The sequence below is a fragment of the Eurosta solidaginis genome, chromosome 2 (genome assembly GCF_040869045.1).
Source record: "Eurosta solidaginis isolate ZX-2024a chromosome 2, ASM4086904v1, whole genome shotgun sequence".
NCBI lineage: Eukaryota > Metazoa > Arthropoda > Insecta > Diptera > Tephritidae > Eurosta > Eurosta solidaginis.
The window spans coordinates 38,204,610-38,229,273 of NC_090320.1; the positions used below are offsets into that span (position 1 = coordinate 38,204,610).

Genomic DNA, 24,664 nt, shown 5'->3' on the forward strand with positions numbered 1-24,664 from the left:
ATTAATTTTTTCCAACTTAAGTTATAGCATTTTTTGTTTTATAAAAAATTCCCTCTTTTGCTGAGTACGCTATGATTCTCGAGTTGAACCACTGTTTCGAAACAACTCTTGAGATTTTAGAAGTATGCCTAGTTATCAACATGAGCTCTACTCTCATGGTACTCACGCCCAAATGCTTGTTGGGTATATTCGACGCCATTTCGAACGAACGCAAATAACCGTTTATTTGGGAACCAACATCAACACTAGCAAGAACATCAGCACTGAGATCCAGCGAAGAATCAATCTTGCCAATAAATGCTACTTTGGATTAGATAGGCAATTGAAAAGTAAAGTCCTCTCTCGGCGAACGAAAATCATACTCTACAAGTCACTTATCGTACCCGTCCTGCTATATGGGGCAGAAGCATGGACCATGACAACAGCAGATGAAGCGGCTTTGGGAGTGTTCGAGAGAACTATGGAAGCAGAGGTAGAGGGCGGTCCCCACTCCGTTGGAAGGACCAGGTGGAAAACGATTTAAACTCCCTTGGTGTGACCAATTGGCGCCGGTTGGCGGAGCGAAGGAGCGACTGGCACGCCTTGTTGGACGGCCATAACCGTTTAGACGGTTAAGCGCCATTTAAGTAAGTTAAGTAACTAGAGTTTAACCATGTCAGATCGGCCACTTAAGCTCAGCTTAAACTTCAGTTAAAGTAGACTGAAAATCTGCAGATTAAGGTTAAGTGTAGTTTAATTGACAAACTGAGTTGAACTTGTACTGAAAAACCGAGCCTATTTTCGGTTATTGTCACAAACCCGCGTCGAACATGATACTTTAGTACCCATACTTATGGTAGAAAAGCTGAGTCTACTCATGATTGAATTTAAATCATTGCATTGCATTTAATCCAGAGATCACAAGTAACAGTTCCCGAAAGTTATTTAATTACCACTATTTAAATACTGCTGGTTTCGTTTTGTCACAGAGAACGACCGCTTTGCAAGCAAAATTAATATACGATAAATATAATACGATAAGGTAAAAAATATAAATCACGTTATGTTAACGCGTACATATATTTTAGCTTGCAGAATTGCTGTACACCAGTAACATCCCAGAAAAGAAAAGAAAATTAGGCAAGGAAAGAAAAGGAGAGGAAAGAATAATAACCGTTATCGGCGAGTTCTCTGATTGTTACCCATGGTTTATGGGCGTGTTTTAGACGAGTTTCCGGTTTGTTGCCGAAAAGTTATCGATTTTTTATCGAATATATAAACATTTTTAGTTTTTTATGTTTTATGTTATGGATGTGATATCGAAAAAATATTGAATTATTATCGAAAACATATCGACTTGTAATCGTTAACTTCTCGATATTTCTTCGATAACAAATCGATAATTTTTTCCTACAAATTGGCGGAACGGGACTTATGCAAGGCAGATGGGTTTTCACTGAAAATATTTTAATGGCAGAAATACACTCGGAGTATTTGCCAAATCTAAGCGACCCCGTTTAGAAAAACTTTATTCTAATTGAAAAAAAAAACTTGTTTCTAAATTTTTGATGTTGCCCTGGACTTCAACCCTGGATATTCGGTGTGGTAAGAAATCGATAACATTGTGATAACAAACCAATAATATGCCGATAACAATTCGATAACAATAACAGTGCGATAATTCATCGTATTTCATATATGAATTTTTCCGAACCCTGCTAGTAATTCCAAAGTAGTACCAAAATGATCAAGAAATAGTCGCACACATAGTCCCGTTGATTTCATAACGATATCGAAATAGTCCCGAAATAGTCGTGCAAATAATCCCAAAATGTTTTCCAATACATTTTCAAATTGATCATGCATAGTACCTAGTCCCTGAATACTCAGCATTATTACAAAAAGTTTCGTAATGATCCCAAATTGTTATCGAATGGTCCAGAAATCATCTTAAATTGATCCTGGAAATTGTTCCTGCACCACCCCAAATTTCGAAGAATAACAATTATCTGCAGACTAGTTACTACAACTATTACTAATTCTAACAGAGCAGATGTGAGATATACCATTCCCGAAACCTATATATCGGTCGCAAAATAACAGTTTTAAAAAAAGGTTAAAATAATTAATAACTCGTAAACGATTTCGGTGATAGTGATAAAAAATTTGAAAATAATAATTAATCACTGAGAAAGACCGAAAAAATTAAAAAATAAACACATTTCATTGAGGAACCCCCTTTTTAACACATTTATATTAGCTTCCCTTGTATGTTTGTAACTCTCTAGGCTAGGCGCGCAAAGAGATCCATCTAGCGGCAATTATTGAAGAAGGCAGTGGTTAAATAACTCGCTACAAAACGAGTTGTTCTTAATAGCGGAGACACGAACCTCTGTGCTGCGGCGTGTTTTTTAGTTTTTTTAAACTATATTTATTTCTTCTTGGATATCAGGTTGTTATCGATGATAAACCCAATTTTTATGGTCAACCATTGAATGCAATCCCTGATTTAATCCCTTGAATTTGTTGTTTTGAAGAAATATTTGCGAGAATTCACACAACAGTTGGGCCTAAAATTTTGATTCATTATACGCTAGATGGATCTTTGCAGCAATTTTTTTCAAAGTCGAATCAGTTGAATCTTTTTAAATACATTCTGCAATGAGAGCGGAGTTTTTTCAATGAGACACAAGTAAACTTACACCTGCGAGAAAAAAAAGAGCAGCAAAAATATTCAAACATTTTATTAGTTATTTTCTGCTTTTCATCATTTTCGTTAAAAAAAAAAAAAACTTTAATGAATTGTAAACCAATTTTGGAAACTATGTAAAACAATTGAGGAGTCGCGTGCAAAAAGGAATCTTCTTTGAAAATAACATTTTGAGATTTTTGTGTTTTAAAAATTGTGTTGTTGTAGTATTTTAAACATTTTCTTATGTATATAAGCAGAAGTTGTTACTCACACATCCACAGGCATATATCTAGAAGAAAACAAGTAAGGAAGGCTAAGTTCGGGTGTAACCGAACATTACATACTCCGCAGAGAGCTTTGGCGACAAAATAAGGGAAAATCACCATTTAGGAAAATGAATTCTATGGTATCCCTGGAATGTGTTTGTATGACATTGGTATCAAATGGAAGGTATTAAAGAGTATTTTAAAAGGGAGTGGGCCATAGTTCTATAGGTGGACGCTTTTTCGAAATATCGCCATAAAGGTGGACCGGGGGTGACTCAAGAATGTGTTTGCACGATATGGGTATCAAATTAAAGGTATTAATGAGGGTTTTAAAAGGGAGTGGCCCTCAGTTGTATATGTGAAGGCGTTTTCGAGATATCGACTAAAATTTGGACCAGGGTGACCCAGAACATCATCTGTCGGGTATCGCTAATTTATTTATATATTGTGACGAATATTACCATCTCTAAGGTTATTAAATAAAGGCACAACAAGCTACATACACACATTAATCATCATTTACCCACATACATACAAGGCAACAAAGAGATAACTCACATACAGATGTAGTCATCGGTGGAAGTAGTACTCACATATATACGCGCATATGGCTATGCGAGAGGCTATAAACGTGGATCTGTAGTTTATAGCTGGTAGCGTATAGCTGGTAACCAAGTAGAAAATTCTAGCAGAAGAAACGTATAGACATTTGGGCACAGAGTATAAAAGCAGCGAAAGCTGAGTAATCTGAATCACTTTGATTTAAGCACGCTATCAGTTGCGAAGTGAAGTTTAATTGCTAAGTACTTTCAAAGTAGTCTAATAAAGACCAATTTTGTAATACAGAATATTGGAGTGTTTTATTCAACAGTTTAGCGAAACGAACGTAAGCAGAAGGTTGCAAATAAGCGGAATTTCGCTAAATTCGTTACAATATGTAATACCACGAACAGTATTCCTGCCGTGATTCCAAGGGCTTTTGATTTCGCCCTGCAGAACTTTTTCATTTTCTTCTACTTAATATGGTAGCTGTCACACCCATTTTACAAAGTTTTTTCTACAGTTATATTTTGCGTCAAAAAACCAATCCAATCACCATGTGTCATCCCTTTTTTCGTATTTGGTTGGCTTCAACCGATTTCGTTCATTTTCACAGAAAACAGTTATCGTCATAGAAGCTATGCAAGGATGTGTAAATTTTTGTTCGACTTATGGCATTAAAAGTATTCTAGACAAATTAAATGAAAAAGGGCGGAGCCACACCCATTTTGAAATTTTCTTTTATTTTTGTATTTTGTTGTACCATATCATTACTGGAGTTGAATGTTGACATAATTTACTTATATACTGTAAAGATATTCAAATTTTTTGTTAAAATTTGACTTAACATTTTTTTTAAAGTGGGCGTGTTCGTGATCCGATTTTGCTAATTTTTATTTAGCACACATATAGTAATAGGAGTAACGTTCCTGCCAAATTTCATCATGATATCTTCAACGACTGCCAAATTACAGCTTGCAAAACTTTTAAATGACCTTCTTTTAAAAGTGGGCGTTGTCACACCCATTGTCCAAAATTTTCCTAATTTTCTATTCTGCGTCATAAAGTCAACCTACCTATCAAGGTTCATCGAGTTATCCGTCTTTGGTAATGAATTATCGCACTTTTTCGGTTTTTCGAAATTTTCGATATCGAAAAAGTGGGCGTGGTTATAGTCAGATTACGTTAATTTTAAATAGCGATCTGAGATGAGTGCCCAGGAACTTACATACCAAATTTCATCAAGATATCTCAAAATTTACTCAAGTTATCGTGTTTCCGGCGGACGGACGAACGGACGGACATGGCTAAATGAATTTCTTTTTTCGCCCAGATGAGTTTGATATAGATATAGAAGTCTATATCTATCTCGATTAGTTTATGCCGTTACAGGGTACCGTTATGCGAACAAAATTAATATACTCTGTGAGCTCTGCTCAGCTGAGTATAAAAACATAAACTACAGATATACATGTACATACATATATAGCTAAATAACCAAGCATGAGAAACGACTGTTCCAGAAGGCACTTTCGTAAAAAGTCTAGACCTTAGGAGAAATAGGTGGACGAGGCTAACTTACTTACTTACTTACTTACTTACTTACTTAATTGGCGCTTAACCGTCTAAACGGTTATGGCCGTCCAACAAGACGAGGCTAACTGAGAGTATAAAACCAGCGCGGTATAAGCGATAATCGATCAGTTTGATTTTAACACGCTTTAGCGAAGTACGCGAGTATTGTAATTGTACTACTCCCAAAGTAGTCTTAATAAAGGTAATATTGCTATATTGAATTTATTCGACAGTTCAGCGATTCGAACGACAGCAGAAGGTGCAAAATAAGCATAATTACCCAAAATTCGTTACAATATGTACTTACGTCCGAAATGAAATGTCCGAGTTCAAACGCATAAACGCCGTGTTGCTATTATCGGCAATTCTCTATTGGTGTCGTGGTGGTATAAGTGTTGCTCATTTCTGGGGCTGGGACTGGAGCTGGGCCCATGAATGGAAAAAAGGGGTGGAGAAGAATAAAAACAACTATAGAGACGAGAAAAGAGGGAAGGGGACTGCGAAAGAGATAGAATTAGACGAGGATAAGAGAGCTATGAACAGATGAGGAAAAGACGGAGAGTGAGAAAGGGGCGCAGAGTATGAGAAAGGCAGATAGGAGTGAATAAGAATATAAGGAAAAGGGGAAGGGAGAGTAAGAGGTAAAAACTTCTTAAAAATTATGCAGATAGACCAAAGTTAGACCAGAATAACGTCTGTCGGGTCTGCTAGTTTTATATATAATCTTTGCAATACATATTGTGGCGAATTTTAGCATCACTATGTTATTAGTAAATAAAGGCACAACAACAATACAGCAAGCTGCCATCTTGTGTACATCAAATCAATCATCATTTACACACATACAAATAAGGCAACGAAGGATAACTCACACACAGATGTAGTCATCAGCCGAAGTTACTCACATATACACCAGCATATGTTATAAGAAAAACATAAACTACAAATATACATGTATATAGGTGGTAACCAAGCAGGAGATACAAAAGTTCTAGAAGCTGAAACATCTAGACCTTAGGAGAAATATGCGAATGAAGCAACGGAGAGTATAAAAGCAGCGCACGCTGAGTAATCAGAATCAGCTTGATTTAAATACACTATTAGTTGTGAAGTATAATTGTGAAGTACTACTCTCAAATTAGTCTAAATAAAGTCCAGTTTGCAATACGGAATATTGGAGTTATTTATTCGACAGTTCAGCGATTCGAACGTTAGTAGAAGGTTTCAAATAAGCGGAATTTCCCTAAACTCGTTACAATATGTTGACAAAATCTATTTTTTACAATTTACGCCAAATTTGGCGAAATAAATTTGGGGACAGATGTTACCTTTTTGCATGTAACATAGAAGGAACAGTGGTGTGCTAATGAAATTTTTGTATTTTGTTTGGGTTGGGTAGCGCAGCATGCCTAAAGCGTACTGATGATGAAGGCTTAGCACCCTTCGAAATTGATATATCTGCGCAGCTATGGCAGGTTGTCTGAAAAATTTTCTACTTATTATTCCAAAAACAAAATACAATTTTTCAAATTTAGAAAAATTAAAAAATAACAATAATTATCATTAGAAAAAAATTATTGTTCTAGCCTTGAGCTCGAATCGAACCTTGAATCATTTATCAATAGGCCGATAAAAACAAAAAAAAAACCAAAAAAACAAAAAAATTTAAAAATTTTTAACAGTTTTATGAAACTAAGCAAGGCGAATCCATACCTGGTGGTGGCAAAAATGAATTCAACCATTTTGCCGTGCAGAAGAATGTAAAGTCAAAAGAAAGTTTTCACTGGTTTCGATTAACTGACATATTAAAGTAAAGGGCGCTGTATGGAAAATAATCAAGAAAAACCAATCAGCTGTTGGGATAACAACACCTGGTACTGAATTCGCCGTGAAACTGAGTATGCATTTTTGTTGCCCATGTCATTGTTTTTAAAAATATTTAAAGAAATGGAAAAGAATTCTATTATTTAAATGGAAGAGAATTTTCAACAATCTTTGGAAAAAAATTACAAACTTGCACTTTGTAGGCCTCAAATTGATTAGATTACAAAGCAACATACCCACTCAAATATTTCTGAAAACTTCAAGCAAATGTTTCAAACACTTCTCAAATTTTCGAAAGTTTGTTTTACACTTTAAGGCCCACTTACAGAACGGCAAGTCATCTTTTTAACTCAGAGTGAGCTTCATTGGTGGTTGAAATAAAAAAAAATAAATTTACCAACTCAAAAGTAAACTGAGCTAAATAGCTTTGGATGTGGGCCTAATAAAGTTTCTTTTTTAAACTTAACGAAAATAAGCAAATGAATAGAGTCCAGCGGGTTATGGTTCCCGAGATGGTCCGGATTGTATCTTAATGATATTTGAAAGAACAAAATATTCGTAAAGAATTTTCGCTTTTATTTTCGTGTTCAAAGCTGTACATAAGTATTTCTTTTGTCTGTTTTTATTCGCGGCATTTCATCCAGCACTTAACTGATAAAGCAATAAGAAATTAGCATGAAAAATATAAACATCTTAAATTTATATTAAAAAAAACAAGTAAGGAAGGCCAAGTTCGGGTGTAACCGAACATTACATACTCAGCTGCCAAATTACAGCTTGCCAAACTTTTAAATTACATTCTTTTAAAAGTGGGCGGTGCCACGCCCATTGTCTAAAATTTTACTAATTTTCTATTCTGCGTCATAAGGTCAACCCACCTACCAAGTTTCATCGATTTATCCGTCTTTGGTAATGAATTATCGCACTTTTTCGGTTTTTCGAAATTTTTGATATCGAAAAAGTGGGCGTGGTTATAGTCCGATTTCGTTCATTTTAAATGGCGATCTGAGATGAGTGCCCAGGAACTTACGTACCAAATTTCATTAAGATACCTCAAAATTTACTCAAGCTATCATGTTTATGGACAGATATATAGAAGTCTATATCTATCTCGATTATTTTATGCCGTTATGGGGTACCGTTACGCGAACAAAATTAATATACTCTGTGAGCTCTGCTCAGCTGAGTATAAAAACAACAAGAAGCAACAACGAAATTCGCTACAATAACAGAAACTGAGAATAAATTATGGCTAAAAAAAATGACATTGAAAACAAAAATCACATTAAGCAGAGCAAACAAATTTCAGGCTTTCTAAATAATAATAACAATTTTCCCTCGATTTAACTTCGGTTTTAGGCCCAGCTTCTTCACCAGTTCGTGGTCTTAGCGTCTGCTTGGGCAAACAAGATTTTCTTCATGCCGGAAATATACTCTGAGATTATCGAACAGATATTTAGTTCCTACGGTATGGTAGGCAAGCTCACTACAAGTTATGTCATGACGGCCCTCTTCCTACAAATCAGATTCGTTAAATTTGCTTTATGGTACAATTTGTTCAATGTCCCAGCCAGCATTTTTTGAAAATTTTGATCAAAAAATATTCAAATATCATACCCCAAGACGATTAAAAACGTTCAAATTTAAAAGCATTTTTTGTTCGAAAATTAACGTACCGTCGGGAGAAAAATGTACCATAAATGTGATTATTCTTGAATAATCATTTATGATCCAGATTTCGAAACGCTTTTTATTCATATTTGATATCATTGTAAAATTGGGCTTTAATTGTTTTAGAGTAATATTTGACTACTTTTCAGAGTCATTTGCTGATCATATTCGTGAACATATTTCAATCGTTTTGGTTGAGATTTTTGAATCATTTTTGAATGCGATTATGATGCATTTATTCTTAATATCTCATTTTAAATAGATACTACATAATAATCTTATTTCATCAGGGGAAGAAAGCATGCAGAAGTGAGCTATTTGAACCACAGGTCACTCGCAAACAAACTTGACCTATATACACCTGCGACTACAACATCCAACATCAGGTATAATCGTCAATATCTTAAAATACGATACGGCACGGGATGTTGAAGACATATCCAGGTACATATGTCAAGAGAGTTTCACTTACCTGGTCAAATAGCTCACAACTTTTGTATTGTCCAACTATTATGTATTTTCTGGGAAGCCGAAGGTGGAGAAATTGTTGCGGAAATCTTCGGGCACGAGCAGCATTTGCATTACATTGTCTTGTAGAATGTCTTAATAATAAAAATTTTATATACATATTTTTTCTGACCTTCATGACTGAAAAAATGTGTGTATGTGAAAAAAATAAAATTTTCAATTAAAAGTAAAAATTTAACAAGTATAAAACTCATTATTCAGTCAACAAATATAGTCAGAAAACATTCAGAAAGCTGATTGAAAAATGATTATAAATTTTTGATCACCTAAAGTAAACACATTTGATTCAAATATGGTTCCAAAATGTGATTAAAAAACTATATTCAGTTTTTGATCATCAAAGGTAAGCATATTTGATTATTTTTTGTTGGTTTTTATGAATTATTAAAATTTACGCATAAAAGGACTTCAAAAATGATTCCAAAAAGTGATCGAAAAATGCTTTTCAGTTTTTGATCATCAAAAGTATTCATATTTGATTATTTCTTTTGTTCAATTGTATGATAACTCATTATTTAGTCAGGAAGAGTAATCAAATTGTATTTATATGTAGGGAAATTTAAAATTTAATCATCTAAATGCTGAGTGGGGTAATGATTCATTTTGAAAACCGGCCGAGGCTTTGGCGACCCCAAGTTTCTCATGAAACTAAAGGGGAAGGGGCCGGGATGGGCTAGAAAGTTCACTGTTAATAATAAAACGTTCCCGAGATGGTCAAGCTTCCACCTTAATGGTGATTGTTACCGAAACGTACCGGATCTACATATATCCGGCAAAGGACCATCAATATCGATAACACTCCTCAAAACCTTTGGGGTGTGTCTATATCGCTACAACAACAACCCCAATCTCGCAACTCCCGACAGTTGATATCCTCAGGCAGGTAGTCTTTCAAAAAAGATATAAAGTTGCATTGGGAGATAAGATTACCTAGAATGCAGACAGATAAGAGAGAATCCAACTTCTACACAAGATCGTATGGTACACAGATGGCTCGAAAATGGCTGAGAGTTCATCCGAGTATATTTCAACCGGATATATGTGCCATAAGTCAGTGTGATGAGCTTAACCTTCTATTGTTAGAAGAGTGAGAAAAGAAAGAAGTGCGATGACGCGATGCACCAGGTTTCTGACAATCTAAGTTACTATTAGAAGGATATAGTACAAACCGCTATAGGGCAGTCATGGGCCTTTCCAAAAAAACCTCAGAATTCTAACAGCTAATCTTACAGGACATTGCAGACTCAACAGCCATACGAATAAATGGGGTATAAAATCTAATGACCGCTGCCAATTCTGTTATCGTTCAGCGGAGACTGCGGAACATTTCCTCTTGGAATGCGACGCATAGTGTAACTTTTTTCACTTTTAGGATGCCAAAAGTCCAAAAAACAATGTTCTCCAATCTCAAAAATGTTTTGACATGCAACAGATTAATAACCAACTGTTAAGAAAATGTATACGAAGCAAAGTAAAAAACCCACGATCACCATGATAAGCATTATGAAACTTGGATAATTGAAACAAGTGTAAAAATCATTTCACAGTCCAAATGTTTTGACCAAATTTGTGGCCACGTGGTGGATTTTTCGATAACTATTTTGACTTCAAACTATTTTATTTAACATACTTAGGTAATTTATAACAGCATTTCTAAGTTTCAGCCACGTAGGCATTTTTAAAATTTTTTTTTGTTTTGGACAGCCACTAAGAGTTTGGTAAGCTGAGAAAATTTTTAGTTTTCAATAGAATAAAACTTGCTTGATTCCGACCAATTCCATTGAACGAATACATACACATTAAACGGAATTTCATGTAGTTTCAGATAAAAGAAAAAACCATTGCGAAATTTTGCGCTTTTCTTTGTAATCGCCAACCTAAGGTCTCTATGCCCTCGCTCACGTATGAAGCGCAGTGACCTAACAATGGAATGTCCTCAATTCAAGTCTAGAATACTAGATCCCAAAAAAAGACAGTTATACCTGAAATGGTAAAAACCCAAAAAAAGGAAACTTGTGCACTGAATAGCCTTCATTGTTTGTCATATGAGTTTTCCCATAGTTAACGAGTTGTGCACTTATCCCATCAACTTATGTTATGTATGCACGCCTACCTGAGTGATACTTCTAAGCAATTGAGTGCTTCAGGAATATACATATGTATATAAAAATAAGAAAAGTTTGTCACCAGATCAAGCAATGTCGATGATAGCTGACTCAAATCTTTCAACATATGAATACTCCCTGATCCGGCAGCACACTTCAGAAGTTAACAGAAAAATATATCCTTCATATAACTGTTGAAAAGAATCAAAGAATTTATGCTATCCTAAAAAAATAACCGTAACGGAAACCTATGCTGAAATTGAATTGCAATCCCTAATTGATCACAGCTTACGAAGATTGTGTCTTACACAAGAAGAGGTATTGCTTTCTATTACTGAGGTTAAAGAACTAAATGCAATTATAAAATGGGGATGTGATGGAGCCCAGCTCAGCTGTTACAAACAACAATTTTCGGAAGAAAACAAATCGGACACTAGTATGTTTTTAATTTCACTAGTTCTCCTTCAAATGTATACAATGGTTGACAAACGAAAGGTTATAGTTTGGAGTAATGCTGCTCCATCTTCCACGAGATAAAATCTTCCCGATAAAATTTTTTTTTACAAAAAAACACGAGATGTCGTTTCAAAGGAGGTGCAATCTGTCAAAGACCAAATTTTCAGTCTTCGTCCTACAACAATTCAAACAGATAACCTAAACTTACTGGTGAAATCAACGTTTGTGTTGTGCATGATTGATGGCAAAGTTTGCAACGCTCTGTCGGCATATACATCATCGCAAAAGTGCTACAGATGTGGGGCTTCTCCAAAGGATATGAACAGTATGCGAGTCCTGTCAGAGCGAAATTTTGACAAAAGCATGCTTAAGAATTTCCCCCTTTACATTCTTGGATACGATGCATGGAATGTATGCTACACATCGCTTATCGAATGGAAATGAAAAAAAAAAATAATAAAATGGAAATGAAGACCTGGTGTGTGCGGGACGAAGAAAATAAGGAAAAGATGAAAAAGAAGAAAGAACATATCCAAATAGATTCAGGAATGAAGTTAGTCTTTTGATTGATATGCCAAAACAAAAAACCGGCAACACAAATGAAGGCAACACTGCGAGAATATTCTTTGGAATCCTGAAATAACATCAGGCATAACCGGCATAAACATCAATCTTTTGAAAAGGTTTCATACAATACTTTCATGCATAGGATGTGAGTTTCAAGTAATTTTGAAGCTTTTGACCACTATGTGACAGAGACAATGCTTGGTAAAATATGCCAGTGAGCGTACATAAAATTCGTTTTCATGGAAAGAGTATAATTGTGTCTGCTATTATTCGTATTGGTCAACTTTCGGAAGAAGCCCAGAGTCCAGAAACAAAGATGCACGGAACTATCGTGAACTTTTCGCCACAAAAAAGTCAAGAATTTGTAGTAACTTGGATTTGCTGCACGGATTGCTGATATCGTCAGACCCGTTCATAAACAGTTTGCGGAAAACCCTAGGTCAAAGCGGCGAGTATTACCGAGTGAAGTTACTGGCTTATTATCTGAACCAGAGCATGTCGACGATATTGACTCCGACTAACTTTATACCAGTTAAAATATCACTTTTTATTTATAAGTATGTATGTCGATTCAGTTTTTTACAAATATAGATACCTATGTTGTGTTTGACTTTGAAAATAAAATTTTTTAAATATTAATCAAAACCCTCTAAGCTAAAGTTAAGAAATCTAAACAATTTTTATTTATATTGGCACTGGAAAATGCTTTTAAAGTAGAAAATATGATTATGTGAAATTTCACCTTATATGAGGGCAGGGGTTTTGATTTTTATTCTCAAATCAGACTTAGGTATCTGCAACCACACTGCAATGGCATGTTTGTTTTATACTGGCGCAATATTCAGCTTGACTGCAAAGGATGGCATTATGTTTGACCTTTCCATGTCCCTTTCAATGTAGTAAACTACAAAGGTTCATCAGATACCAATACAGAACTGTTAAATGTTTTCATTTCATTTATTGCAAAAAGAGTATTAGTACCATAAGATCTAGGATCTTTTATAGTACAACAAAAAGATAAATCGCAATGATAAAAAACAAAAGTAATAACAGAGGGTTATGTAGGTTAAATTATCATATTAAACATAGAGAAGTAAATTAAGAAAGTATCTAAAATAAACAAATAATTAAATTCGATAACAAAACATTGTTTACACTCATACATATTGATGGCGAAAACTCAAGAAGTATAATGGTTTCAACTGAAATGAGCATAAAGAACATTTTTAAAGTTGCTTTTTTTAAGACTACTACGATTGGATACTGGAATAGAGTTCCATAGGCGAAATAGCATTGACAAAGAATAACCATCCAGTTGTTTGATAGTTATAAGTTGGTACTATTAGGTCGTTGATTCGAGCAGACCTGGGAAAAATTAGCTTATCATATAGGTAGGTAACTAGGCTCCTTATACATGATAAGTTGACAAAAGAAAATGCAGGTTCTAGCTTTCAGATATTCGGAGATTTCATAGCCCAGTAGACGCGCCGTCCAGCTGGATATATGATCAAATATAGCTAGGCCATACGCTTACTCGATTACATAACGTGTAACATGATTAAATGCTACATCAATTATATGAGCAGACTGGGAGCTCAGTTTACTGTACACTAGCTCAGAGTAGCAAATGATCGGCATTTCTGTAACATGTTCTGGATATTGTAACAGGTTAAACTCTTACCTATCCAGAATCAGCCCCGACATACAAACTGTATGCCCCGCTTGCAATGTGTCCCCACATGACACCAACCATCTCTTTAATTGTAATGTGGAACCAACGCCTCTAACACCCCTCTCATTATGGTCCGACCCAGTTGAAACAACAAGTTTCCTTGGACTCCCGTTAGAGGATACTGATAACAATTAGTGATCGGTCGCACCTATTGGATGAGGCGAAGCACTGCTACAACAACAACATCGGCATAATTATTTGAATTACAAGTTTTCTTCTAACATTGACAGGAGTATAAATAGCAGACATTCGTAAGTTTCTTAAGATATTGTATACTTTCTTAACTTCTTGATACTGTTTTCTTTCACAAATTTAATTTATGAACACCATGTTATTTTAACTAATCGTGTTACATATGAACAAATGTATCTCAAATAAAACTGTGGTCTCCTAAGGTCACAAATCAGTGATCATAGTTATATAATTTGTAAAGTTTGATAGTTGAATATTAACCTAGATATATAAAAATAAAATAATGATAAAGAATATTATTTGCTCACCTTGCAACTTTCTCGTCGCAGCCATGGCTATGTGTGTTTTTGTACTCGCCGACACAAATGCTCAGACATAGTCCAAAAGAACCGAAATGTTTGCTAAGTTATGGATAAACTTCACAGTATAATAGTAATGGGTGTGAAGTCTATGGTAATGTCCTTGTATGCGTCGATTTCAAGACGTTGCTACGTTGATGTTGTTGATCAATGGTTTTTTTTTTTTGGTTTTCTTCTAAATATCTAATCTCGTTTTGTGTTTGCTTGTTAGCCACTGATGATGTTACATTTGTTGACTACCTTGGAATGAAATTGACCACTGCTTAAAATTATGATGATGATTGCAATGAAGTAAGGTCGTATTGGTAATTACACCAAAACGAGCTTACGACGAAAGTAAGATATCCAGTAGGCGCAGAAATCGCGCAAGTTGTCTCCTCGTGCAGAATAACAACTTTGTATATATATTAATATATGAACGATTGTATTACCGTGGTGGTGCTTGTGTACGAGGCTTTAGAAGGGATGGAGGCTCTGACAGATTGATTGGCAGCAAAGAGATGAAACGAGTGAATACCGTCGCTCTCCCCCTTTTTCATTTAATCGTGTTCTCAAATCAGCACTTTGCAAGCCTAGTGCCGTTATTATAATCGGGTTTACACCTTTATCCAAAAATTAAAGCAATTACAAACACGTCGTTGTTGTTGGGCTAACTTAATATATTTTGCAATGGTTTATTATTAAAACACTTGCAAATTAGAATTTCTTCACCGCTTACGGAAAACGCACCATCAAGAGCAACGCCAAAGGGAAAACGAAACTTTTTCCTACTCGTCGCCTTCGCAATTTTTTCGTTTCTGCTTTTAAGTGCTGCTTCTTCAATTGTTTTTTGCTTTTTCTGTTGCTCCAGTTTTATGCTATTTTTTACACAATTAATAGATAATGCGTTTGCCAATTAGTTTTTCGTTTATGTGGAAATGCTTTTTATGCCAGAATTTTAGGTAAATTTAAGGAATAATTAATTTTTTTGACGCGATTTTTCTGCTCGCTGGCGATGTCAATTGTTTCGATTTTTCTTCTTCTTCCAGTGCTTTTTGTCTTAATTCCAAGATGGCGATTTTGTCTTCTTAGGAGCGCAAGGCTGCATTTTGTAGAAACTGGAATTTTTTGTTTGTCGTTTTCCTTACCCAACACTGACTCTAACTCTGAGCTCTGCGCAGCGCGAAATACATTGAACACGACATTCAGCGACACTTATTGATCGATGTAAAGTTAATTTCTAATTGATTTGAAAATTAGACGGTGTAAGCGAGTGTGGGTTAAAATAAAGATAAGGGTTTTTATCGAACATGTCTATAATTTATACATATTATATAAATTAATACAAAATTATAAAAAATTTAAAGAAAACAAAAGGTGAGAATAAATTAACAAAAAGTCTAAAATATTGAAACTTATAGGGCCAGTTAAGGACGAATTAATGGTGACTTATAATCATAAAGCCATAACCAGATAAAACAGCTGATCACAACTACCTTATGGAAATCAATGTAATCGAGTTAGCGTTATGGTATGGCACCATTAATCCATTACATTGATTTCCATAAGGTAGGTTCGATCAGCTGTTTCACCTGGTTATGGCTTTATATAGTTATAAGTCACCATTAATTCGCCCTTTAATGGTGACTTATGTATAACCATAAAACCATAACCAGATAAAACAGCTGATCGAACCTACCTTATGGAACTTAATGTAATCGATTAATGGTGTCCTACAATAAAGCTAACGCCATAATCATACCATAGCCAACCAATTGGTTTTTGGTTTCTCGCCATATCCATAACCTAAAAATCTTTGAGTTGGTGAATTCAATAACTTTTTGTAGATTTTATTCATTGTTTTGGATACGTTATGACAAAGAGATTTATTTTTTGTGGAATATATTTGTAATTTTTTGTTTTCTTCATTTTTATGAAATTTTCACGATTTTTAAAGCCAAATTAAACTTCCTTAACCCTAACGCCATAGTCGTAACCATACCCATATCCATAACCATCTCTATTGTGATCGATTAATGGTGCCATAACCGTAAACAGCTGATCATTGCTGTCACGAGCTGCGAATGTTTTGTTTATAAAAAGTGATTGTGCAAAGTGATTGCAAAATTTGGTAATTTTTAATCAAAATAAAGTAAAAGAAACATTTTTAATAGTAGTTTTATTAATATTGCAACAAATTGGGTGCATATCTACATAGTGAAACAATTAGGTGGTGAATAAAGCCCCATATCTACACGTATCTCAATGTGAGCTGTTCACATATTAAAAGTTTAACAAATTAATAAGGATTTTGGTATTCTTACAGATTTAATTAAATATAGCACTACATATAGGCGAAGATTTATATATATTTGAGTGCAAGGACGTGAACTTAACAGTAATTATCTTCAAATAAAACACGGAAACTGCCACACAAAACCTTTTGGTGCTTAGAACCGGCTGCCGTGGGAAGTGCATTAATACTCTGTCGTTATATTTGGTAGGGTCTGTTAGGGATTGACGGTTGACCATATATACCAAAACCAGCAAAGCGGTTGCATATCCTGAGGTGCTCTTACCTTTTGGTCTGTTGGTCGACCAATTGCTTGATCTCGGCATTGAGAGCAATGATTTTTGGTAAAAGTCTAGTTGAGGGGTCGACTGCTAATACGCTACCAAAAATTTCGGGTGAGGTGTCAAAAGACGCGTATTAATCTCGAGAACAATAATCCGAAGGCGGAAATTTTGTATCTCTGTCCGGAGATATTTGCAGTTGAAGATGGCGATTTCCATGTGTTTGTTGTTGTGTTTGTACCCACAAGAAAAATTTGTGCATCACCGTGGCGGTAGCCACGGTTATACCACACACCCGGACTTGGCATGGCGTAGCCCAGGGTTATTTTTTATAAGCGTGGCCGAAGACCGCCAACGCAGAAAGGTGTTCTGCGCAAAATAATATGGATCCCACCGCCGGTTTCGGAGGTACCCGCGGGGCTTTTTTCGGTTTTTCGTTAATATCTTTTGAACGAGTTAATATTTTTATTTTCCGCCTTCGGATTATTAATACTGATGTCAAGACGCGTCGTTTGACACCTCTCTCGCAGTCGACCCCTCAACTATACTATTACCTAATTTTCTTGGTGTGGAAGAACGTTTATCCATTACACTTCAGTAAAAAATTTTCAGATATTAGCATCGTATATTGTATTAATTAGTATGATTTTTAGGTACTTGGCACATGGTATTCCTTTCAAAAAATAGCTTGGAGCCACAAAATTGGAAAGAGCACTGTGAGGATAATTGTGTTGGAGACTTGCGAGGCTATGTGGAAAACGCTTTCCCCAATATATTTAAGTGAACCCACAGAGCAGCAATAAAAAGATATAACAACTGACTTTTCCAAAAGTGGAATATGCCAAATCGTGTAGGTGCTATTGATGGAAATCACGTTGCTATAAAATGCCCTCCGAAGTCAGGATCATTGTTTTTCAATTATAAAAAGTTTTTCAGCATTGTCTTGTTGGCAGCATGCGATGCTAAATACCAGTTTACCGCTGTAAGCGTAGGAGCTTATGGAAGTCAAGGAGATGGAGGCATTTTTCATGCATTAAGGTTTGGAGAAGATCTGTTGGAAAATCGATTACCACTTCCACCAGATACTCCTCTTCCATTATCGCCACAACCCTTTCCGCATTTCTTCGTTGGAGATTGTGCATTTCGCTTAAAAAACAATCTAATGAAACCATATCCGGGAAAGAATACGACAAGGTAACAGCGAGTTTTTAATCACAGACTGTCGCGGGCCCGCCGCGTTATAGAAAACGCATTTGGGATTTTGACTGCACGATGGAGAGTATTGAAAGCCAAAATGGAGTTTTATCCTGAAAATGCAGAAAAAATCGTTTCGCATGTTTAGTGCTGCATAATTTCATTATGTTCCACGATACTAGTCGGTGGTATTGCCCAGAAAACTACACTTGCGGAGAAGGGGCGGGTGCAGAATGGAGGAACGAACTAAGAACTTGTTGAGGTCCGCTGCGGACAGTACACTCATTTCGAAGAAGGGGCCGAAATAGTACATACGAGTATTGGGAATACCTTACCAACTACTTTATGACCGATGGTGCAGTAGCATTTCAAAATCACATCGAGTAATATATTTCAGGAGGTAAGAACGCAACTTATATACACTTGTCTAGAAGTTATTTCACATTTTGACTACCTCCTTATAGATCATTTCGGCGGAAGGCGATACACAACAAAACAAAGCAACAACAATTGCTGCTGCACAAACACAATGCTGCTACAAAATCACAAGCTTCTCAAATTATTTTAACATAGAATAATATAATTTATTTCATTTTTTTCTGTATACATACAGTAAAGAACGATATTGAAACAATACTTCATATATTTTTAAAACATATATTATGGTTTTTTATATATAAAGTTAGTTCAAATAATTTCACTAAATAAAAAATTGGTAAAAATTGCAATTCTGCTTCGTGTATATTAAATAGAGCATAATATAATACCACAAAGTTTGTATTTTGCATTCTTATTATAGTTATGCACTTTAGTGTTTACACATACTAATATTTAGTATAAAATGGAAAGTGCAAAATTCAATTTAAATATTTTGCCGGAAAACGAAAAATTGAATTCAAAATTTTGAAGGAAAACGAAAAAAATTTTTAAATACATATTTTCTGCACTTTCATAAATACGCAAATTTAGTTCATATAAATAACTTTAAAAACACGTCACGAACTTTGAAACTTTTTGAGCAGAACTTTTAAAAAATCTCTTGTATGCAACTTTGTTTCTTATTCAATTTTGTTATAATAATGTGCAAGTTAGAAAGTGTTAAATTTTCATCCCCTAATGCATGAACAAAAATTTACGTTTGAGCTATTACTAACCAATGGGCAACAAAGCTGCATACTCAAAGATTACCTAAAAATCAATTCTGGCAATGTGTGAACTTTGAAACTTTTATATACGTATTAGATTTTTGTTATAGATTATGCTATATTTTAAATGAATATCAATAATAACACATACAGCTGTGAATACGACAATAGCAGTCTGAATTATAAACGCTATTTTTTCCTTTTATTTATTTTCGTTAATTTTAGAAATAACTTCAATGAATTGTATAACATGTAAACTAATTTCGAAAACATTTTCGGAAAAATGCGAAAATTCGAAAGGTGTTAAAAAATCTTCCTGCAAATTTCAAACTTTCATTAAAGTTTTCAGAATTTTTTTTAGTATGAACTTTTGTAATCCAATAAATTTTAGTATAACAAAGGGCATGTTTGAGGTCTCTCAAAAATCGCATTAATTTTTTGCCAATTTTTTTCAAAGAGTGTTTTAGATTTCCTTCCATATAAATATTTACTCTTTGTTTGGAACCAAATCTAAAACACTCTTAAAAAAAAAATTGGGAAAAATCAATGCGATTTTTGAGAGACTTCAAACATGCACTTTGTTATACTAAAATTGATTGGACTACAAAACTTCATACTAAAGAAAATTCTCAAAACTGTAAATAAAAGTTTAAAATTTGCATGAAGATTTTTTAACACCTTTCGAATTTTCGCGTTTTCCCGAAAATGTTTGCGAAATAAATTTACATTTGTTTGGTTATACAATTCATTGAAGCTATTTCTACCATTAACGAAAATAAATAAAAGGAGAAAATAACTGATAAATACATCAGTGATTTTCACTGCTGTTTTAGTGCTCGCAACTGTACATCAATATATGTTACGAATAAAACTATTTTCACTATTAATATGCGCAGGTGTTTACATATCTACTATTATAAAAATTTAAGTTCTTATGTGTGTTTCTTTGTTACATTATCACAATTCAATAGTCACCATATTTTTTTATACTCGAATTAACGTATTATTATATTAGGATAGGTCAACTTTCATGTTACATGCAACACAACATATAATATATTAATAAATAAAGAAATTAATGTATCACAATTCGATTTTCAATCTACATTTTGTACTTTCTTAGGAATTTCAAATATATCTACATACAAAAATTATTGCAACATTTTATCAGTTGTTTGTTTCTTTTATTTAATTTTATTAATTTTAGAAAAAATTTGAATGTATTGTATAACGAAAACTATGTAAACCAATTTCAAAAAAGTTTTCAAACAAATTAGAAAATTCAATAAGTTTTTGAAAATCTTCATAAAAAATTAAAAATTTTTACTTGGAATTTAAAAAAAATTTTGAGTATGGAGTTTAGTAGGTTAATAAATTTTAGTCCAACAAAGTGCAATTTTGAAGTGTGTCAAAAGTCAATGGGAATTTTGGCAGACTTCAAAATTGCACTTTGTTAGACTAAAATTCATCAACCTACAAAACTCCATACTAAAAAATGTTCTAAAATATCTAAGTAAAAAGTTTGAAATTTTTATGAAGATTTACAAAAACTTCTGGAATTTTCTAATTTGTTTGAAAACGTCTTTGAAAATGGTTTATCTAGTTTTCGTTATACAATACATTCAAGTTTTTTCTAAAATTAATAAAATTAAATTATAGAAACAAATAACCAATAAAATGTTGCAATCATTTTTACTACTGCTTTTTTGAACAAAACTGTACATCCATTTATACATACAGTTTGTACTTTCATTAGGAATCTCAACTAAACATCCCGTGGCATATTTGCAGTCGCATTCATATTGACATATTAAATATATCACGGGATGTATTCAGATTTCATTACAATTTAAAAGGAAATTAAATAGAAAAATCAGTCAATTTCTTTATAAACTAAGAAGACAGGTTTTACTATTGAAAGGCTGGCGTTAAAAAGCGTAAAGAGGCAGACATACAAATATGTATAAAAAGTGGATACACAAAAACTTCTTACTTACATATATTTGTATGCCTGCTTTTTTTGGTAATTGTTTACTTTAGCTCCAAACTGATAAAACACATCCAGAAATGTTGGCAGAGGTGTCGGGTGACGGGTTTTGACCTCGGTATAAATAATCCAAGGCGAAAATTAAAAAGTTTATTTCAGGCAATAGATATTTTCAAAAACTGGTTTCAAATTTTCATGTGGTTGTATTTTTGATGATTTTGTTGTAGACCACAATTACGCAGAAATAATTTAGATCGCTTACCCGGCGTTGGATCAGGCTCTCGATTTTGGCTCAACCGGGGGGTTGTTTGTTTGTTTCTGAACACCTTTTGATAGAAGCAAAATGTTTTTTTCGCCTTCGTATTGATCCCGCGGTCAAGGCCCGCCTTTTGACATCCCTCCCGACATTTTGGACGTGTTTTAGTGATTGTGAGCTAAAGTAAACAATTACCCATTTGTAGTGCCAGCCTTTTAGTTTTAAAATTACAAAATCACCCTACTGGTTGTCATACAAGTATTCCACAATATCTGCTTCGTTGTTCTCCTCAATCTGAGCTTGCATGACTATCTCAGTGCACCGTTGTCACCGCCGCCTGATTTTTCTTCTTCAAACTTGATATGACGGACTTATATCGGCACTGTAATTCTCGCGGCGAGCTCTACACGCACATTCATCCCTAAAAGTGGGTGTATTTTTGCCACCTTCAACACTTCTGGTTATATTTTGAGAGCTATGCCGCATTCTGTTGTAATAGAAAATTTTTTCATAATCAAACATGTTAAGTAATTCCATTATACTTACGGTCGGGGTATAATGTGGGCTCTTAAGAACTGAAGACTCTCTAAGAAAACCCACTGCCTTCCATCAGACGCGCCACTTCCTGAAGTGTTTTTACTGCTCCTGATCTCTTTACTAAAACGCTCTCGTAAATTTCCCCATCGCCTTACTGCTACTGCCACTATTGGGAATAATCATACCTATGTACGCACATATTATAAGATTATTCATTTTTACTTACAATCCACACCTAAATTCTCTGCTATATCCTTCCAAGCGGCACTTTTTTATTTGCGTCCTTAAAATCCCGGTTTGCCTTGTCATAAAGGCATGGGAAATCGCGTACAAATTCAATTAATTTGCAGTCATCCATTATAATCTGCATAAACAATAAACGAAATTAATTTGTCTTTCAAATAAACGAAACAATAGAATTTTTAATTACACAAACAAAAAATCGGCAAACAAAAAAATAGGCGAATGAACAATCAGCTGTTTGTAGATATGGCAGAAAACCAAAATTCAATTGGTTGGCTATGGTATTATGGCGTTATCGTTATGGTATGGCACCATTAATCGAATACATTGATTTCCATAAGGTAGGTCCGATCAGCTGTTTTATCTGGTTATGGTTTTATGGTTATAAGTCACCATTAATCGGGCCTTTAAGTTAAGGCACCATTAATCGATCACAATGAATCGTACAGGGTTACGTTAGGGATACGACTACAGCGATACGACAAACGGCACCAATGACTCCGCTTTATATACGTTTACGTTTCTGCGTAAAAAAAACGCTTATCCTTATTTAGATAATGCTTAGGAGACCCATCTAGCACCAACTAGCTACATAACATCCCTACAAAAAATTTGGTCACAAAACTTACCAACGCCCATGCAAATGTGACTATGAATATAACCTATGACTGTAAAATGACTAGTCAAATGACGTGGATTAAGGCGAGCGTTTTTGCAGAGATGTTGTACCGAAAAGCGCAGACACAAACTTCTGGTGGCCATAGCAAAGAGGATAAATATAATAAGAGACGTCACTCGTTACTTTGCGTAATGTTTTCGTTATGGTCCTCGTTTGGTTTTTTGGCGAGATGTGCATAAATGTCTTCTATACATTTTCGTGGGGTATTTGTGTTAATTTTTCCGACTGTATTTAATTAATTAATTAATTCCGTTTCCAAAAATCACATTAGCATAAGTTGCCTACACGGCATGGATAAATGCGAGACAATTAAAAAAAAGTAAGGAAGGCTAAGTTCGGGTGTAACCGAACATTACATACTCAGTTGAGAGCTGTGGAGACAAAGTAAGGGAAAATCACCATATTGTAAAAAGAACCTAGGGTAACCCTGGAATGTGTTTGTATGACATGTGTATTAAATGGAAGGTATTAAAGAGTATTTTAAGAGGAAGTGGGCCATAGTTCTATAGATGGACGCCATTTAGGGATATCGCCATAAAGGTGGACCAGGCCTGACTCTAGAATTTGTTTGTACGATATGGGTATCAAATGAAAGGTGTTAATGAGTATTTTAAAAGGGCGTGGGCCTTAGTTCTATAGGTGGACGCCTTTTCGAGATATCGCCATAAAGGTGGACCAGGGGTTACTCTAGAATTTGTTTGTACGATATGGGTATCAAATGAAAGGTGTTAATGAGTATTTTAAAAGGGAGTGGGCCTTAGTTCTATATGTGTACGCCTTTTCGAGATATTGCCATAAACGTGGACCAGGGGTGACACTAGAATGTGTTTGTACGATATGGGTATCAAACTAAAGGCACTAATGAGGGTTTTAAAAGGGAGTGGCCCATAGTTGTATATGTGAAGGCGTTTTCGAGATATCGAACAAAATGGGGACCAGGGTGATCCAGAACATCATCTGTCGGGTACCGCTAATTTATTTATATATGTAATACCACGAACAGTATTCCTTCCAAGATTCCAAGGGCTTTTGATTTCGCCCTGCAAAACTTTTTCATTTTCTTCTACTTAATATGGTAGGTGTCACACCCATTTTACCAAGCTTTTTTCTAAAGTTATATTTGCGTCAATAGACCAATACAATTACCATGTTTCATCCTTTTTTTCGTATTTGGTATATAATTATGGAATTTTTTTCATTTATCGTAATTTTCGATATTGAAAAAGTGGGCGTGGTCTTAGTCGGATTCCGGCCATTTTTTACACCAATACAAAGTGAGTTCAGATAAGTACGTGAACTGAGTTTAGTAAAGATATATCGATTTTTGCTCAAGTTATCGTGTTAACGGCCGAGCGGGAGGACAGACGGTCGACTGTGTATAAAAACTGGGCGTGGCTTCAGCCGATTTCGCCCATTTTCGCAGAAAAGAGTTACCGCCATAGAAGCTATGCTCTAACCAAATTTCACAAGGATTGGTAAATTTTTGTTCGACTTATGGCATTAAAAGTATCCTAGACAAATTAAATGAAAAAGGGCGGAGCCACGCCCATTTTGAAAATTTCTTTTATTTTTGTATTTTGTTGC

The 24,664-nt window shown here is 34.7% G+C and overlaps 1 protein-coding gene and 2 long non-coding RNA genes across 10 annotated transcripts in view; 1 reads left to right on the forward strand and 2 right to left on the reverse strand.

The window, feature by feature from the left end:
• Positions 1–15,525, reverse strand: part of Not3 (CCR4-associated factor Not3) — a 107,512-nt gene extending 91,987 nt beyond the window's left edge. For 2 of the 5 annotated variants that reach the window (XM_067765036.1, XM_067765035.1), the window contains exon 1: positions 14,436–15,525. In XM_067765036.1, the coding sequence (XP_067621137.1) occupies positions 14,436–14,460 (25 nt within the window). In that variant the 5' untranslated portion in view covers positions 14,461–15,525. The remainder of the gene's footprint in view (positions 1–14,435) is intronic. The other 3 variants (XM_067765034.1, XM_067765033.1, XM_067765032.1) reach the window with 3 other exon arrangements.
• Positions 15,526–16,537: 1,012 nt separating this feature from the next.
• LOC137242066 (uncharacterized) lies at positions 16,538–19,619 on the forward strand. 3 transcript variants are annotated; one of them, XR_010950071.1, is made up of 4 exons: positions 16,538–16,596; positions 16,684–16,732; positions 16,792–18,633; positions 18,698–19,619. It is a non-coding gene; the product is annotated as an uncharacterized lncRNA (long non-coding RNA). The 3 variants fall into 3 exon arrangements; XR_010950070.1 differs by having other exon boundaries at positions 16,553–16,732; positions 16,792–16,965; positions 17,693–18,633; XR_010950069.1 differs by having other exon boundaries at positions 16,553–16,732.
• A 253-nt stretch (positions 19,620–19,872) lies between these two features.
• On the reverse strand, positions 19,873–22,636 carry LOC137239584 (uncharacterized). 2 transcript variants are annotated; one of them, XR_010949426.1, is made up of 4 exons: positions 22,589–22,636; positions 22,385–22,522; positions 22,168–22,324; positions 19,873–22,108 (listed from the first exon to the last, which is right to left on the reverse strand). It is a non-coding gene; the product is annotated as an uncharacterized lncRNA (long non-coding RNA). The 2 variants fall into 2 exon arrangements; XR_010949425.1 differs by having other exon boundaries at positions 22,385–22,608.
• Positions 22,637–24,664: the final 2,028 nt, after the last annotated feature.